This window comes from Lolium rigidum, chromosome 5 (genome assembly GCF_022539505.1).
Source record: "Lolium rigidum isolate FL_2022 chromosome 5, APGP_CSIRO_Lrig_0.1, whole genome shotgun sequence".
Classification (NCBI taxonomy): Eukaryota; Viridiplantae; Streptophyta; class Magnoliopsida; order Poales; family Poaceae; genus Lolium; species Lolium rigidum.
The window spans coordinates 29307451-29325684 of record NC_061512.1 but is presented as its reverse complement, the minus strand read 5'-3'; the positions used below and the strand labels follow the sequence as shown (position 1 = coordinate 29325684).

General features: G+C 46.5%; 1 protein-coding gene across 1 annotated transcript; it reads right to left on the bottom strand.

The window, feature by feature from the left end:
- Positions 1-8416: 8416 nt before the first annotated feature.
- On the bottom strand, positions 8417-9112 carry LOC124656650 (pathogenesis-related 5 protein Cup a 3-like). Its single transcript, XM_047195358.1, has one exon. It carries the CDS (start codon positions 9110-9112, stop codon positions 8417-8419), a length of 696 nt encoding a protein of 231 aa, XP_047051314.1.
- Between the last annotated feature and the right edge of the window lie 9122 nt (positions 9113-18234).

Below are 18234 nucleotides of genomic sequence, written 5' to 3'. Positions count from 1 at the left end.
TTGAATAATTTGATACATGGCAATTGTTGTGCTCATGTTTAAGCTCTTGCATCATATACTTTGCACCTATTAATGAAGAAATACATAGAGCTTGCTAAAATTTGGTTTGCATAATCGGTCTCTCTAAAGTCTAGATAATTTCTAGTATTGAGTTTTGAACAACAAGGAAGACGGTGTAGAGTCTTATAATGTTTACAATATATCTTTTATGTGAGTTTTGCTGCACCGGTTCATCCTTGTGTTTGTTTCAAATAACTTTGCTAGCCTAAACCTTGTATCGAGAGGGAATACTTCTCATGCATCCAAAATCCTTGAGCCAACCACTATGCCATTTGTGTCCACCATACCTACCTACTACATGGTATTTCTCCGCCATTCCAAAGTAAATTTCTTGAGTGCTACCTTTAAAATTTTCATTCTCTACCTTTGCAATATATAGCTCATGGGACAAATAGCTTAAAAACTATTGTGGTATTGAATATGTACTTATGCAGTTTATCTCTTATTAAGTTGTTTGTTGTGCGATAACCATGTTCCTGGGGACGCCATCAACTACTCTTTGTTGAATATCATGTGAGTTGCTATGCATGTCCGTCTTGTCCGAAGTAAGGGAGATTTACCACTCATTTAATGGTTAGAGCATGCATAATGTTAGAGAAGAACATTGGGCCGCTAACTAAAGCCATGAATCATGGTGGAAGTTTCAGTTTTGGACATACATCCTCAATCTCATATGAGAACATTAATTGTTGTTACATGCTTATGCATTAAAGAGGAGTCCATTATCTCGTTGTCTATGTTGTCCCGGTATGGATGTCTAAGTTGAGAATAATCAAAAGCGAGAAATCCAAATGCGAGCTTTCTCCTTAGACCTTTGTACAGGCGGCATAGAGGTACCCCTTTGTGACACTTGGTTAAAACATGTGTATTGCGATGATAATCCCGGTAATCCAAGCTAATTAGGACAAGGTGCGGGCACTATTAGTACACTATGCATGAGGCTTGCAACTTGTAAGATATAATTTACATAACACATATGCTTTATTACTACCGTTGACAAAATTGTTTCTTGTTTTCAAAACCAAAGCTCTAGCACAAATATAGCAATCAATGCTTCCCTCTGCGAAGGGCCTTTCTTTTACTTTTATGTTGAGTCGAGTTCACCTATCTCTTTCCACCTCAAGAAGCAAACACTTGTGTGAACTGTGCATTGATTCCTACATACTTGCATATTGCACTTGTTATATTACTTTACATTGACAATATCCATGAGATATACATGTTATAAGTTGAAAGCAACCGCTGAAACTCAATCTTCCTTTGTGTTGCTTCAATACCTTTACTTTGATTTATTGCTTTATGAGTTAACTCTTATGCAAGACTTATTGATGCTTGTCTTGAAAGTACTATTCATGAAAAGTCTTTGCTTTGTGATTTATTTGTTTACTCATGTCATTACCATTGTTTTGATCGCTGCATTCATTACATATGCTTACAATAGTATGATCAAGGTTATGATGGCATGTCATTCCAGAAATTATCTTTGTTATCGTTTACCCGCTCGGGACGAGCGAGAACTAAGCTTGGGGATGCTGATACGTCTCCGACGTATCGATAATTTCTTATGTTCCATGCCACATTATTGATGATATCTACATGTTTTATGCATACTTTATGTCATATTTATGCATTTTCCGGCACTAACCTATTAACGAGATGCCGAAGAGCCGCTTCTTGTTTTCTGCTGTTTTTGGTTTCAGAAATCCTACAAAGGAAATATTCTCGGAATTGGACGAAATCAACGCCCAGGGGCCTATTTTTCCACGAAGCTTCCAGAAGACCGGAGGACTTACGAAGTGGGGCCACGAGGTGGCGCCACACTAGGGCGGCGCGGCCCAAGCCTTGGCCGCGCCGGCCTGGCGTGTGGGGCCCTCGTGTGGACCCCTGACCTGCCCTTCCGCCTACATATAGTATTCATCGCGAAACCCCCAGTACCGAGAGCCACGATACGGAAAACCTTACTGAGACGCCGCCGCCGCCAATCCCATCTCGGGGGATTCAGGAGATCGCCTCCGACACCCTACCGGAGAGGGGAATCATCTCCCGGAGGACTCTTCACCACCATGATCGCCTCCGGAGTGATGAGTGAGTAGTTCACCCCTGGACTATGCGTCCATAGCAGTAGCTAGATGGTCGTCTTCTCCTTATGTGCTTCATTGTCGGATCTTGTGAGCTGCCTAACATGATCAAGATCATCTATCTGTAATGCTATATGTTGTGTTTGTCGGGATCCGATGGATAGAGAATATTATGTTATGTTGATTATCAATCTATTACCTATGTGTTGTTTATGATCTTGCATGCTCTCCGTTATTAGTAGAGGCTCGGCCAAGTTTTTACTCTTAACTCCAAGAGGGAGTATTTATGCTCGATAGTGGGTTCATGCCTCCATTAAATCTGGGACAGTGACGAGAAAGTTCTAAGGTTGTGGATGTGCTATTGCCACTAGGGATAAAACATTGATGCTATGTCCGAGGATGTAGTTATTGATTACATTACGCACCATACTTAATGCAATTGTCCGTTGTTTGCAACTTAATACTGGAAGGGGTTCGGATGATAACCTGAAGGTGGACTTTTTAGGCATAGATGCATGCTGGATAGCGGTCTATGTACTTTGTCGTAATGCCCAATTAAATCTCACTATATTCATCATATCATGTATGTGCATGGTCATGCCCTCTCTATTTGTCAATTGCCCGACTGTAATTTGTTCACCCAACATGCTATTTATCTTATGGGAGAGACACCTCTAGTGAACTGTGGACCCCGGTCCTATTCTTTTACATTGAATACAATCTGCTGCAATACTTGTTCTTTACTGTTCTTCGCAAACAATCATCATCCATACTATACATCTAATCCTTTGTTACAGCAAGCCGGTGAGATTGACAACCTCACTGTTTCGTTAGGGCAAAGTACTTTGGTTGTGTTGTGCAGGTTCCACGTTGGCGCCGGAATCCCTGGTGTTGCGCCGCACTACATCCCGCCGCCATCAACCTTCAACGTGCTTCTTGGCTCCTCCTGGTTCGATAAACCTTGGTTTCTTTCTGAGGGAATACTTGCTACTGTCTGCATCACACCTTCCTCTTGGGGTTCCCAACGGACGTGTGTTAATTGCACGCATCAGGTACACATCAATGTCGTTGCCCGGTTGCTTTGGGCCTTGGATAAGCACTGGCATCATAATGAACTTCCGCTTCATGCACAACCAAGGAGGAAGGTTGTAGATACATAGAGTCATGGGCCAGGTGTTGTGACTGCAGCTCTGCTCCCCAAAAGGATTCATGCCATCTGTACTTAGACCAAAGTATAAGTTCCTTGCCTCACCTGCAAAATCCGGGAAGTCTCTCCCGATGTTTCTCCACTGCCGACCATCAGCGGGGTGCCTCAACATCGCGTCTTTCTTACGTTCTTCCATGTGCCATCGCAACAACTTGGCATGCTCTTTGTTTCTGAACAAACGTTTCAACCGTGGTATTATTGGAGCATACCACATCACCTTCGCAGGAACCCTCTTCCTGGGTGGCTCGCCCTCAACATCACCGGGGTCATCTTTTACGATCTTATACCGCAATGCACCACATATCGGACATTTATTCAAATTCTCGTACTTCTCACCGCGGTAGAGGATACGGTCATTAATGTATGCATGTATCTTACGCACATCTAATCCTAGAGGGCGGACAAGCTTCTTTGCTTCATATGTACTGACGGGCAATTCATTATTTCTTGGAAACAGCTTCTTTAATATTATCATCAATTTCTCAAATCCCGAGTCGAGTCACACCGACCTCTGCCTTCCATTTCAGTAATTCCAATATGCTACCCAGCTTTCTATGCCCATCTTCACAACCTGGGTACAACAATTTGTGGTGGTCCTCTAACATCTTGTCGAAGCGCAACCTCTCCTTATCCGTGCCACGATCTCTTCTTGCATCAGAAATGGCCCGACGAAGATCATCATCAACGGGATCATCGATGCCTGTTCTTCACCTCCTTCTTCTTCATTGTCGTCCATTGCGGTATCATCGCATTCAGAGAACATAGATCGGTACTTGTCATCATTATCTTCTTCTTCATCGCCGTCTTCCATCATAACCCCTTCTTCTCCGTGCTTGGTCCAAACATTATAGCTGGACATGAATCCAAACCGAAGCAGGTGGCTCTTAATGTCTCTTGAGCAAGAGTAATCCTTCTCGTTCTTACATTTTAGACATGGACAACACATAAAACCTTGTTTCGACTTGTTGGCCTCGGCCACAAGCGAGGAAAGAATTCACGCCCTCTCACGAAGCGGGGGCACATCGGTTACCGTACATCCATGGATGACTCATCCGCATCATAAGTACAATTATATATGTATCAGATGCAATCACCTTGGTAAAATTAGTATTGTACGGACTATGTATATATATACGAGAAAATAGTTGCTAACCTTTTAGGATCAAAAAGAGGAGAAATCTTATCAAACAAGTGGAGAAATCTTATCAAATAAAATCAAGTGGCATCCCTCTCACAAGCATTCCATCAAACACCTCTTGTGCACATGTAGAAAAAATGAGCTAGCATACACCTCCACCTTCACCACCAAGGAAAAAATGAGGTGGGGGGGGGGGGGCTGGCTGCGTGTCTATATATAGGCATGGCCCTTTTGTCGCGGGCTGTATTACGACCCGCGACAAAAGGGGTGCCGCCAGGAAGAGCCAGCACGCAGACACCTTTTGTCGCGGGTCGTGATACGGCCCGCGACAAAAGGGCGCGACAAAAGGCCCTGCCCGCTCCACATGGTTTCGGGGCGACGTGGCCAGGCCATTTGTCGCGGGTGCAGGCGCGCCCGCGACAAAAGGCTCCCACAGAAGCCCTGTTTTTCACTAGTGGCAGAATTAATAAGGTACCTCTCATACTTTGGAGATTACGAGTAAGATCCAAGGTTCAGTACCGATCGATAAGAGAGGTGTAATATCCTCTGCCCTTATCAAAGTATGCTTTATACTTTTATTTTCTACATGTCTCGAGATATATACCATGAATAATGTTTCATAGTTATGTACACTTCCTATTTAAACTCATAGTATTCTTGCTTTTCCTGTAACTTTCTATTTTATTTTCCTTATGTTAGGATTATGGAAGAATTGCACAGTTCTAGGGCAAGGGCAGGGAATATCATCGGTACAAGAACTACGGTTATCCCTCAACAGGGAAGAGGTATCGTTTCCTACTGTCACCCAACTAGTCAATCCCCAGCCTCAGTGATATCTTAACCATTTTGAGAAGCTAAAATGCAGATACTTAACTCTGTTATTAACTGGTTTAGCTAGGTGCTCATTTCTAGGTTCACCTATGTTCTCACAGAACCAACATTGTTAAAACTGATCATGCTACATTGTAATTTTTTTGCTGAAACTGGTCTATTTCAACTTGAAGTTTCTGCTACTATTTCTCGCAGAACCATCTTGGTTAAAACTGATATTACTAGATCATAATTTTGCTGAAACTGGTCTATTTCAACTTGAAGTTTCTGCCGCTATTTCTCACAGAATCATCTTGGTTAAAACTGATATTGCTACATCGTAATTTTGCTGAAATAAGTTAGGTGTATATGCCAAAGTTGATGTGAGGAACTGAGGTGCCAAGTAGATTCTGCTGATTATATCTTTTAGATATTATTTCTGCTTCCTGCTATCTTTTTGTAGCAACCTTTGCAACTTTGCACTGTTTAGTGTGACATTTGGCACACTTTTAAAAGTTCAATTATATCCATTGCAGGATCATCATAAAGAGAACCTTAAAACTCAAGTTGCAGAAAAAGCATCATGGAACATAAGATCTCCTCTACTAAATATTTACTTGATGCACCTGTGCGTTTTGAAATGGTTGAACTTGTGTTTATGTTGAGATTTGATGCATGTACGAAAATTCTATGGAATTGTATGACAATAGATGTGATTTCATAACTCTACTGTTCATGTAAGCGACTGGTTTGATGTGTATCTTTTGTATATGCCAAGTACTGGCATAGTTATATAGAAACATGATTCTGCTTTCCTTTTTTTTGTTAATCCTTCCTTATTTTTCCTGACGGTTATGTCCTGACAGGATATATATGTTCGTGTTTTACCATGCCTGACATGAACATTTTGATGTTAGCTACAGAACACCTTCAGGAAAACATGAAGAACCGACAGGAAATAGTTTCCTGTCAGCCAACCGTCAGGCATTTAGAATTTCCCTGTCAATTTATCCCTGGCGGTATTTTCCTGTCGGTCAACTGACAGGAACAATTACCCTGACGGTATTTGGTAATTTCCTGTAGGTGCTTAGCCGTGGGGAAAAGACCAGTTTGTGGTAGTGTCATGCCGGTATGACAACGCACGATCCGACGCAATCATCGGACACACCAGAGCAAATTCGGAAAGATAATCGGTGTTGGATCATGTGCCACCAATTGTTTTTAAACTGAAAATGGAAAAGAGTTGTGTGATCGATTCGAAGCTCCAATTTGGCTCAAATTTTTTCCTGCTGCATTTTGACGAGCTGCGTCCTGCAGAACATAAGGAACATGGATGAAAAAAGGATTAGTAGCATGTGTATTTTCCATAGATGAATCACAAATAGCATCGTCCCCTTGCTAAAAATTGTGAAGTGAAGGATTGGGTAGAAGGATTTATTTTCGAAGGATCCCACCAGCATTAGGATGTAGGGATTTGAAATGAAATATAGAATCATAAAAAAAATCGCAGGAGATGTGTAAACTTAAGCGGTAGAGACTTCAAGGCATTTAGCTCCTTTATGACGCGGACTATAGCTTAGTAAGACACATTGTGTGGAGTGAAACACAAGTTTGCGCTTGTTATATGGGCGAAGGTTGGACCAGCATGCACATCCAAAAACACAAAGAGAGGAGTAATTAGGATATGTTCCAAAGACACATATTGAGGAAGGCTTCATCCCAAAATTTTAGGGGCATACCAGCATGAGCAACGAGAGCAAGGGCAACCTCAACAATGTGATGATGCTTTCATTTAGCAGAGCCATTATGCTTGTAAGCATGTGGACATGAGACATGGTGATTAATTCCCGTTGTTTGAAAAAGGGAGTTGAGTTTGACATACACACCCCCGATCAGATTGAACGGTAAGAATTTCCTATGAAAATTTTCTTTCAACAAGTTTTTGGAAATTGACAAAGCCAACTAAGACATCCGACTTGTGCTTGACCAAATAAATGCAAGTGGACTTGCTGTAGTCATCAATAAAATTTACATAGTACTAATGACGAACAACATAAGTAGGTGAATGATTCCATACATCAAAAAAGACTAATTGTAAAGAAAATGTGTATATACAGTGGTGGAAATCTGATAGGGTAGCCGATGACTCTTAGCGAACTAGACGACTATTCCGAGACTGGGACAACATGGTGGCAACAAAGGCATGCTTCATAAGTCTTGAAGAGGCAATGGATGAAATAAGGGGATAAAGGCCGCCAACACACCATCCTCTATGTATGATTTTTCGTTGTATCTGATCCTTAATCAAAAAGAAGAATGGGTGAAACTCTATGAAGACACCATTATCATATGCGAAGCGATGGACGGAGAGTAGGTTTTTGGATGCGTTAGGGACATGGAAGACATTGCGAAGATGAAAATTTTGAGTAAGATTACGAAGTATTGAGTGTCCAATACGGGATATACTCATAACTTGCCTATTAGCAGTGTTGACCTTGTCGTAGCCCTTATATGTGTCCCCGAACGTCAGATTGTCGAGTTCACTCGTGATGTGATGAGTATCACGAGAATCCTGGTACCAATTGGTATGGACACCGTAGGCAGCATGAAATTCCTTGTCGCCATAGTCGTCATCCTCGCAGTAGCTGGACCAGCAGTACTTCGCAGGACAGTCATTAATGTAGTAGTCTACTTCGGAGGAAACTCGGGATAATCTCTTCCCACAATTTTTGAAATATTTTACTGTGAGATGCATCATTTACAATCATCTTTGCAGTGGCGCTTGTCTGACAAATTAATTGTTGCCACGTATTTGATAAAATGTAATTTTGCAATCACTTTGGCTGCCATCGCACCACTAGCTTTGCTAGTTATGCTTGAAAATTGTTTCTTGGATCGTTTGAGAAAACAATGCGTGACATTTAATTTTATTACGTAATTATACATTTATTTCATTGGGTGGATATACACGCACCAGCCTTGCATACATGTGTGGCATACCACATACAAAGGATCGATGCATGCTCACGTGTAGTTGTACAAGACGACATCGAGTAGTACTTATTCATACGTATATTGATATAACGGCCGTACCCGTACGGCTGGGGTCTCATCATGATCCATCTACGGGCAGAGGACGATCTGGTAGTTTGTTCCGGCAGGGCAGGTGAAGGTGCTGGTCTGGTCATCCTTGGCGTAGCTGTACGCGTCGGGGCATTTCCCCTTGAAGAACCTTGAGTAGTTGGTCGCCGGGCAGTGGTCGGTGAACTGGCCCCTGCAGCAGTAGGTGTCGCCGCCGAACTTGCCGCACGCGCTCGCGCACCCTTCCGCCACCTGCAGCTCCGGCGGGCACAGCCTCGTGATGTCCGCGGCGCAGCTCGCTCCCCGGCACGAAGCTCCACCGACCGGCTGGAAGTTCATGGGCACGTTGAACCCGTCGACGACGGAGAGGTCGAAGAAGTCCCGCCCTCCGCCCTGCCCCAGGGTGTACTCGGCCAGCGTGGCGGGCTGCTCGCCGGAGACACGGCACACCAGCGCACCGGCGCAGTCGCCCGTGATGCAGTGGCCGCGGCCGCTGCCGTCAAAGCTGCACCCGGTGCGCGGCCACACCCTGGCGGCCGCGGTGCCGGCCAGCATGTTGAGCGTCCATGACCTGCCCGGGTCGAGGCGCACGCCGCCGCCCGGAAGCGCGCCTGGCCACACCGTGTAGGAGCATTTGTTCACGACGGTGATGGTGGCAGCATCACTGGCGATGGCGACTGTGAGGATGAGGAGCGCCAGCACATGGAGGACACGAGAGGGCGCCATGGATGATTCCATTGCTCTTGATGTTCTCGGAGGAGTTGTGGTCTGCAGATGGTGATTGGAGGAATTTATAGCCGCGGGCGCGCCTGATATATGCTGTTGTACGGTTTAGTTGCGTGTCCAAGCAAACTCTATACGTTTTAATTCCACGGTTGTGTTCGATCAGCAGCATCACCTATGCCACTTCACTACAGGAATGGCCGATATGACGAGGGTCGGGAACCCTCGGCGTAGCCTGTTTTGGCTGTTGGCATAGGCTACGCCGAGGGCCGCCCTCGACATATCTCCTCGGCGACTACCTCCCTCGGCAGAGTTACTATTGCCGTCGGCGTAGGATGCTACACCGACGGCAAAACCGTCGGCATACAAATTTAAAAATTCACATTTCTATTTTCAAAAAAAAAAAATTTAAAAAAAAATTCCAAAAAAAATTATTTTTGGCTATGCCAACGGCAAAACCCTCGGCATATAGTTTTAAGTTTTTTCAAATTTTAATTTATTTTACACCATTTTTTCTTTTTTTATTTGTTTATCTTTCACCCAAGACACTTTTAACTCTAAGTACACGTACTTAATCTTAGGTCAAATTACAATCATGGTTAAACTTCCCAATCGGTCACCCATCCTCACACTACTCCAGCCTCAGCACGCTTAACTTCTTGATTCCATTCGGATGAGTTTCCATTAAAGAATTGACACATTGCTAATATCAACCCTATTAACCCTTGGACCATGATGTCACACCTCTTTATTTTTGAATTCCAAACAATTACTTAAGTTAACAACAATGAATATATAAGTAATAATAATATTGAATTCAAATAACAATAAAATGATTTAATTTTTTGGTCTTTTTCTATTTAATATGAAATAAATAATATCTTTAAATCAGAAAATCGAAATTCCACAAATAACATGTCTAAATCGATCAGAAAAATGAGAGGAATCTAAATATAACATCCATATCATCATTTGAACTTAAAAATTAGAGGAATCTAAATATGACGTCCAGTTTGCCATCTGGCCAAAACAGCCCCCTCGGGAGATGCGAAATGGCCGTACTGGGCGCGCTGGTGCACCATTCGCCAACACGCTAAACCGATAAAAATTAGCATATAAAGTGATGTGTTATAGACCTAAAAACATTTTTCGCGAAATTTATTAAGCGACGGAAAGTGTACCCCTAGTTCAAATTCGGCCAGTTTCCAGCGGATTCGGCGGGACACCGTAAAGCCACAGGGATTCCCAGATACCTAGCGCGCACATATGGCATGTGATGTGTGGTGCGGAGGCGGTGTCCTACCACTACGCGGAGGTCTCGCGCAATACTAAAATGCGCCTCATATAGCCGCTTCACCAAAAAAAAAACCCGTTTTGACACCCCGAAAATAAAAAACCTATCGCCCATGGGTCGGATTGGAAAATCCGCTCCCAGGGCCTTGCTTCCCATCCCAGGGAACACACGTACCAAATATGGCCTCGTTCCGACAAACTATGTGATGTCACAGGCCATTTCCTACTCATTTGCCCTAAAAGCCATAAAACTCCAGACGTGATAGCCCTGTTTGTGAAGTGTTTTCCAAAATAATTGCCGTATCCTAATTCCGACTTTTGGAGTGGTTACTAGGATACATAAAATGACGCCATGCAACTCCGCGGGATTTTCTGACTTCGTTTAAATTGCTATTTGGCCAAAACGGGCCCCCACGGAGATGCGGTATGGCCGTACCGGGCGCGCTGGTGCACCCGTTCACCATCGCGCTAAACGGAAAAATAGCACATAAAGTGATGTGTCATACACCGATTTTTTTTGCGCAATTTATTGAGCGACGGACAGTGTGCCTCTAGTTTAAATCCGGTCAGTTTCCAGCGGATTCGGCGAGACACCGCAAGAAGCCGCAGGGATTCCCAGATAGCTAGCGCACACATATGCCATGTGATATGTGGTGCGGAGGCGGTGTCCTACCACTACGCGGAGGTCTCGTGCAATACTAAAATGCGCCCCATGTAGCTGCTTCACAAAAAAAACCCGTTTTGACACACCGAAAATGAGAAAACCATTGCCCATGGGTCGGATTGGAAATCCGCTCCTAGGGCCTTGCTTCCCATCCCAGGGACCACACACGTGCCAAATATGGCCTCGTTCCGACAAACTATGCGGTGTCACAGGCCGTTTACTACTCATTTGTCCAAAAAGCCATAGAACTACGGACGTGATATCCCTGTTTGTGAAGGGTTTTTCAAAATAATTGCCGTATCCTAATTTCGGCTCTTGGAGTGGTTACTAGGACACATAAAATGATGCCATGCGGCTCCGCGGGATTTTCTGACTTAGTTTAAATTGCCATTTGGTCAAAACGGGCCCCCATGGAGATGCGGTATGGCCGTACCGGGCGCGCTGGTGCACCCGTTCACCATCGCGCTAAACGGAAAAAAATTAGCACATAAAGTGATGTGTCGTAGACCTAAAAACATTTTCCCGGAATTTATTGAGCGACGGAAAGTGTACCCCTAGTTTAAATTCGGTCAGTTTCCAACGGATTCGGCGGGACACCACAGGAAGCCGCATGGATTCCCAGATAGCTAACGCGCACATATGACATGTGATATGTGGTGCGAAGGCGGTGTCCTACCACTACGCGGATGTCTCGCGCAATACTAAAATGCGTCCCATGTAGCTGCTTCACACAAAAAACCCGTTTTGGCACCCCGAAAATGAAAAGACCATCGCCCATGGGTCGGATTGGAAATCCGCTCCCGGGGCCTTGCTTCCCATCCCAGGGACCCCACACGTGCCAAATATGGCCTCGTTCCGACAAACTATGCGGTGTCACGGACTGTTTCCTACTCATTTCCCCTAAGAGTCATAGAACTCCGGACTTGATAGCCCTATTTGTGAAGGGTTTTCCAAAATAATTGCCGTATCCTAATTCCGACTTTTGGAGTGGTTACTAGAACACATAAAATGATGTCATGCGGCTCTGCGGAATTTTCTGACTTCGTTTAAATTGCCATCTGGCCAAAACGGAAACCCGAGGACATATAAGAAAGTGTTTGAATTATTACTATGTTAACATGGTACTGTACATGATTCAAATATGCATGATTTTGACATAAACAGATAGAGGAAGTTTTTCTAAACATTTTGATACCTTATACGCATTTTTCTAACATCATATGAATTAGTTATGATTTTTACAAAATTAGACAATTTAAAAAATGGCTTACGCCGAGGGTGGCCGTCGGCGTAGCCCTGTCTACGCCTAGGGCCAAAGATATGCCGAGGGCTGCCCTCGGCATAGACCTCACTACGCCGACGGCAATGCTACGCCGAGGGGCAGACTGGCAGGCTGTCCTGGCCGGGCCATACGCCGATGGCCCCAACTTTTGGCCATCGGCGTATAAAAGGCCCTCGGCGTATCGCGCCATTCCTGTAGTGCCTCATGCATCCAATACATGCATGCACGCAGCTATAGACTTTTAGGTCACAGTAATATATTTTTCCAATAGTAGAAGATTCCTTGTTCCATAAAGAGTGGTATAGCATTTACAAAGTTGCCCATCTTCTGGTTTCTGCGGGGCGCTTCATTCTCTATCAAGAACTGGGCCTTCGATCATTGATACCATTTGAGTTTCTCCTCACCAAGAAGTTCAGTCAAGTTCGCATTTGATTAGCATTTTAGTCCAATTTTTGCATCGTTAAGGCTTCACTTCATCGACTGCCTCAATATCATCGATGAAAGGCTAAGCTTCTCATTTTTAAGCTGCCCAGACATATGTGTCGCCCATCCACCCTGGAATCTACGTGTTGCGCGTAGTTTTATTCCACTTTTGAATGGGATCTCGACCAGCCACAGGCGTCTCCCATACCTTCCTGACCAAATTTGGAAAACCTTAACGGTGCAGCCAGTGATTAGTAATATAGGAGCATGATCCGACAACCCTTAAAAAATGCAGGAGGGCCCGTACAGAGACCATTGGGTATTTTAGTTAACTTACCAATTAGAATCCATAAGGTCCCGATCCAACTTCTCGTATGTAGGTTCCGGGAGAGAGTTCGCCCATATAAACTGTCTCCCGGTCATTGCAACCTCTTTCAAATCCAAGCTATCAATAATAACATTGGATAAGAAAGGTCAATGAATGTCGAAGCGGATTTTACTCTCTCATGAGCGAATCTTAACAAATTACCCCCCCCCCCCCGCAATATAATAGGATATGGATTGTCTTTCCTTAGATTAACTAACTCACAGAGAAAGGCCAGCTTAAGCTCATCCTGGGCAGCTCCATAAACTGCGACCATACTCCAAGTGAAATTGTCCAACTTATTGCAGATATGGAGTCTAATATGAAAATCTCCACCCGAATCTGACAAAGCATCCATGGTATCTTTCTCGGTGCCAATTAGGAGGCCCCAGAACAACCACGAGGAGGACGAGACAACCACGTAAAGCCAGCCCCGCCAAAAAGACGGTTTAGGAGATGTCGGGGGGATGGCCCCCGATAGGCCAAGACTATGGCAAATATGCCATGTTTAACCATTTGTGTACCGGATTAAAGATTAATCCGGATCCTAAGAGTTAAGCTTAATAGCACTAAGCTGGTACAATCCGGTGTCCCAGGAGGGGTATACCGGAGTACGGGAAGCGGAGGAGATAGAGATACGAAGGCAAAGAGGCCGGAACTCGCAGGCAAAGATACCGGAGATCCGACATAGGTTCAACTATAGCATGTCGGCACCCCGGTCAAAGATTCCATCAAGGACTAAAGGACAAGATGAGCGAAGCACTTCAGCTTTAATCGAAGCCCTGAAGCCAAAGCAGAGGATGACGTAAAAGAAGCCGGACGAGGTCATCAGCCCCTGATTAAAGACAGAAGCGTCATCATTGGGGCCAAAGAAGCTTTATAAAGTAGCTTAGGTCATCAAAGATGCCATTAGGGTTTCTTCCCTTGTAAGCCATCTCTCCCCTATATAAGGAGAGGAGGGGCACCCCTGCGCGGGAGATCGAGACACATGCGAAGAAAGAGTGCACTATGTAGGAAATAGACTCTGGTTTGGTAGTCCGTACCTTCTTCAACCTCTGGCCTTCGGCCAAGTTCTTACGATCAATACAATCTTGGGTTCTGTCTCCCTTTCTCTCTAAACCTTACCCTCACCCGGATCCTCAAGCGTACATCCGCACCCCAACTTAAGCCATCCTATGGCATCTGTCGTTCCACCACGACGACAGTTGGCGCCCACCGTGGGGCCAGCAGCTGCGCTTGCTGGAGTTCATATCCGGGCGGGCCTCCTCACCGTCTTCGGCGAGCGTGTGGTGTCTGGCCTCGTCTAGCGCCTCGGCTCGCTGGATTTCGTCAGCAACAACGCGGGCTGCTTTGCCAACGGCGGCCGCTTCCCCAAGAACGGCCGCATCATCGAGTTCGGCTCGCACCACGTCTACTTCGTCACCGTGCCGGAGCCCCGGTATCCATCGCTGGTGCTGGTGGCGTCGGATCCACCATGGTCTTCAGCTGCCCGCGCCGCCGGCAGCGTCGAGGTGATGATGGCCGGCGCAGGAGGCGCTGGCAAAGCAGCAGCGGAAGAGGGCGCTGGGCCTACCAAGTCTGGGAGCACGGCAAAGCCTCCAATGGAGCGTGACGAGATCATCGCCGGCACCTCTACCGCGCCACCGGCGGCAACCCCGCTGTAGGCCGCCATGAGCGTGTTGGCCACGCCCATCGCGCACAACACCGATGTCGCGGCCACCCAAGCTGAGCTGGAGGCGCAGCGACAGACGCTGCTCACCGGCGCAGCGGATATCATCCGAGCCCGGCAAGAGCTCAACCTAACCCTCCGTGAGTACAACGCTGCGCATGGCTTTGCTTCAGTTAGCACGAACCCAGCTAGAGTAGCGGGAAACCGGCTTAGAGGTCGAAACTTAGACCAGGATCTGCGCCGGGAAGTTCTTTCCGGTAAGAGCGTGTCGGTATGTTTGGGACCGGTACAGAAACCAAAGTACAGTAGTCCGGATAAAACTTTGAAAGCTGCTAGAGCTGCTGTAGAGGCATGTGATTCGCTATCAGGTGATGCTCTGGCAAAACAGCAAGCTCGACTAAAAGACTTACTTGATACAATTGAAGCGCAAAATGCTGAGATGGTCCGGAACACCAAAGTGGCCGTGGCATCTCAAACGGTTCGTTCGGCAAGAAATGCCAGAAGCAAATCGCATGGGCAGGCCTCGTCCCCCCATCCGGACAGAAGAAGAGAAAAAGATGTGAATGCACAGCAAATGACTGTGTATGATCCGGTGTTGGCCGGAAAACAAAAAGCGGGGCAACATGATGCCGGTAGAAAAAGCCAAGGGGCAGGCCACGGTTATGCCGGAAACGCCTATGCCGGAAACGGTGAATCCGGGCAAAATTATCACCCAGCAAGAGCGGGGTATGCCGCACAAGAGACAACACCTCACAGATACCAAAGGGTTGCCACTGCTGCGCCCAACCGGTATGATGAAGCTGATTCCGGGATGGAAAGAACCGGATACCACCGGAATCCTTTGGAAGAACGTGTTGGAGAAAGATGCTTGCCGGAACGAGATGCGCGGCACAAACTGGACAGAGTATACTTGTCTGAAATGATTGAGTCCGAGGGTCCGCCAGGTCCGCCATGTTTCGGCCCCCGGATCATGAGGGAGGAGCCACCGGTGCGTAACTTCCAGTTGCCTCGGGACACAAGAACATACGATGGCAGTACCAAGCCGGAAGATTGGCTTGCGGATTACGTTACAGCGGTATATGTCGCTAGAGGAGGAGGAACCGCAACTGGCAGGGGAAACCGGCGCTGGGCGGTAAGATACATACCGTCAGTGCTGGTAGGATCGGCACGCATTTGGCTCAACAATTTGCCAAAGGGAAGCATAAATGGGTGGCTTGACTTTGAAGAAGCCTTCGTGAGCAATTTCAGCAGTACATACCGGAGACCAAACAGACCGCAGTAGCTCGCCATGTGCCAGCAGCGCGAGAATGAAACAGACCGGGAGTACCTGACCCGGTGGAGTTCCACAAGAAACTCCTGCGAGGGTGTGATAGAAGCTCAAGCAGTTGCTTGGTTTTGCAATGGGTGCCAGAGAGGCTCACCGCTGTGGCAAAGGCTACAGAGAAACATGCTGACCACCTTGGCTGAAATGATCCGGATAGCCGATAGTTATGTGTTGGGAGATCCAATGCAACCGGCAATCGCGGGTGATCCGTTGCCGAGAATCCCACCGCGCCAAGATCAGTACCGGAACAACCACCATAACAAAAGAAGGGAAGATTTTCCGGATAGGAGATACAGAATGCAACAAGTAGCCGCAGTGCAAGATAACTCAGGAGCCGGCGCAAGCCAAAGGCAAAAAACCGGAACACAGCCGTGGGCTGGCCAAAAGAAATAATGGGCTGAGAAAAAACCTTGGCAAGATCAGCCAAAGTACACAATGGAATCCGCTATGGATCAGCCGTGCCGCTGGCACACGCCCAACCCAGCTAAACCGGCAAATCACTTGACGAAAGATTGCTCCTAGACCAAGAGGTTGATGGAAAGAGGTGCGATGAAGGAAGGTAGAGACCAAGGTTTCGAAGCATTGCCGCCGCCACCCTTAACCGGGGCAAATGCGCAACCGGTTTTCACTCAGCAGAACCAGCCGCAACAGCAAGGAGTTCATCAGGTGGCGCAGGGAAATAATCATGCTCCTCCTCCGGCACCACTGGGCCGGAATGTTTACCAAGATCCGGACTTATGTTGCGTGGTATTCATAACTGAGCCAAGAGACCGGCAAAGCATGCATCGCCGTTCCATGGAAGTGAACGCGGTGATACCGGCAGTGCTGAAATATATGTTGTGGTCAGAGCAAGAGATCACTTGGTCGTTTAAAGATCATCCGAAGGTGATGCCTAATCCGTGCGGATATGCTTTGGTGGTGGATCCGATCATGCACGGGCCATCATCGCGAGTCCGGTTCAGCAAAGTGCTGGTGGACAATGGAAGCAGCATCAACATCATGTACCGGCATACCATGCATACGCTAGGCATAACTCAAAACATGCTGGAGCCAACTCACACAACATTCCATGGCATAGTTCCGGGATTGTCCTGCTCCCCGATGGGCAAAATCCGGGTTGATGTGCTGTTCGGCGGCCGAGACAATTGCCGTGTCGAAAACATCCTGTTCGAGGTGGTGGATCTGGAGAGCCCTTACCATGCACTGCTTGGGAGGCCAGCATTGGCTAAGTTCATGGCCTCAACTCATACGGCTTACCTGAAGATTAAGATGCCAGCGCCTAACGGTCCCTTAACCGTGGTGGGCAATTACAAAGTGTCACTGGAAACTGCTTCTGCTGGATCAAATCTGGCCGAATCACTGGTTATAGCGGAAGAAGAAAGGTGGATGCAAACTGCGGTTGCGCTTGCTCAGTCATCCCAGCTGAACTTAGCGGCAATGAGCGGCCAGCTTGGCGGACCGGTTTTCAAGCCGACGAAGGAAACAAAAGATATCGTGCTGGATCCGGCTTACCCAGAGCGCACCGTCCGCATCGGTGCCGGCCTGAGTGAAGCATAGGAAAGCCCGCTCGTCAACTTCCTCCGTGAGAATCGGAACATCTTCGCCTGGTCTACTGATGACTTGGTAGGTGTGCCGAGGGAGTTGGCTGAGCACTCTCCGAACGTCTGTAAGGACGCTAAGCCGGTGAAGCAACCATTACGCCAGTTTGCTGAAGATAGGAGGAAGATCATTGGAGAGGAAGTAACCAAACTACTGGTGTCCGGTTTCATTGTGGAGGTGCTAGATACAGAGTGGCTGGCCAATCCGGGGTCGAGAAGAAGAAAGAAGAGGACCCGAAGGCTCCAAAGGCGTGGCGAATGTGTATTGACTACACCAACCTGAACAAGGCGTGCCCAAAAAATCCATTCCCGGTGCCTCGAATTGATCAGGTGATTGATTCTACTGCTGGATGTGAACTCTTATCTTTTCTGGATGCTTATTCCGGTTTTCACCAAATTCCCTTGAAAAAGGAAGATCAAATAAAGACTGCGTTCATTACCCCGCACGGGGCTTATTGCTATGTCACTGTGCCTTTTGGTTTGAGAAATGCCAGCGCAACATACCAGTGCTGTATGCAAA

What these genes read in the sequence shown, in the direction of transcription:
- LOC124656650 (XM_047195358.1), bottom strand. Translation starts at nt 9,112, where the DNA reads ATGGAATCATCCATGGCGCCCTCTCGTGTCCTCCATGTGCTGGCGCTC.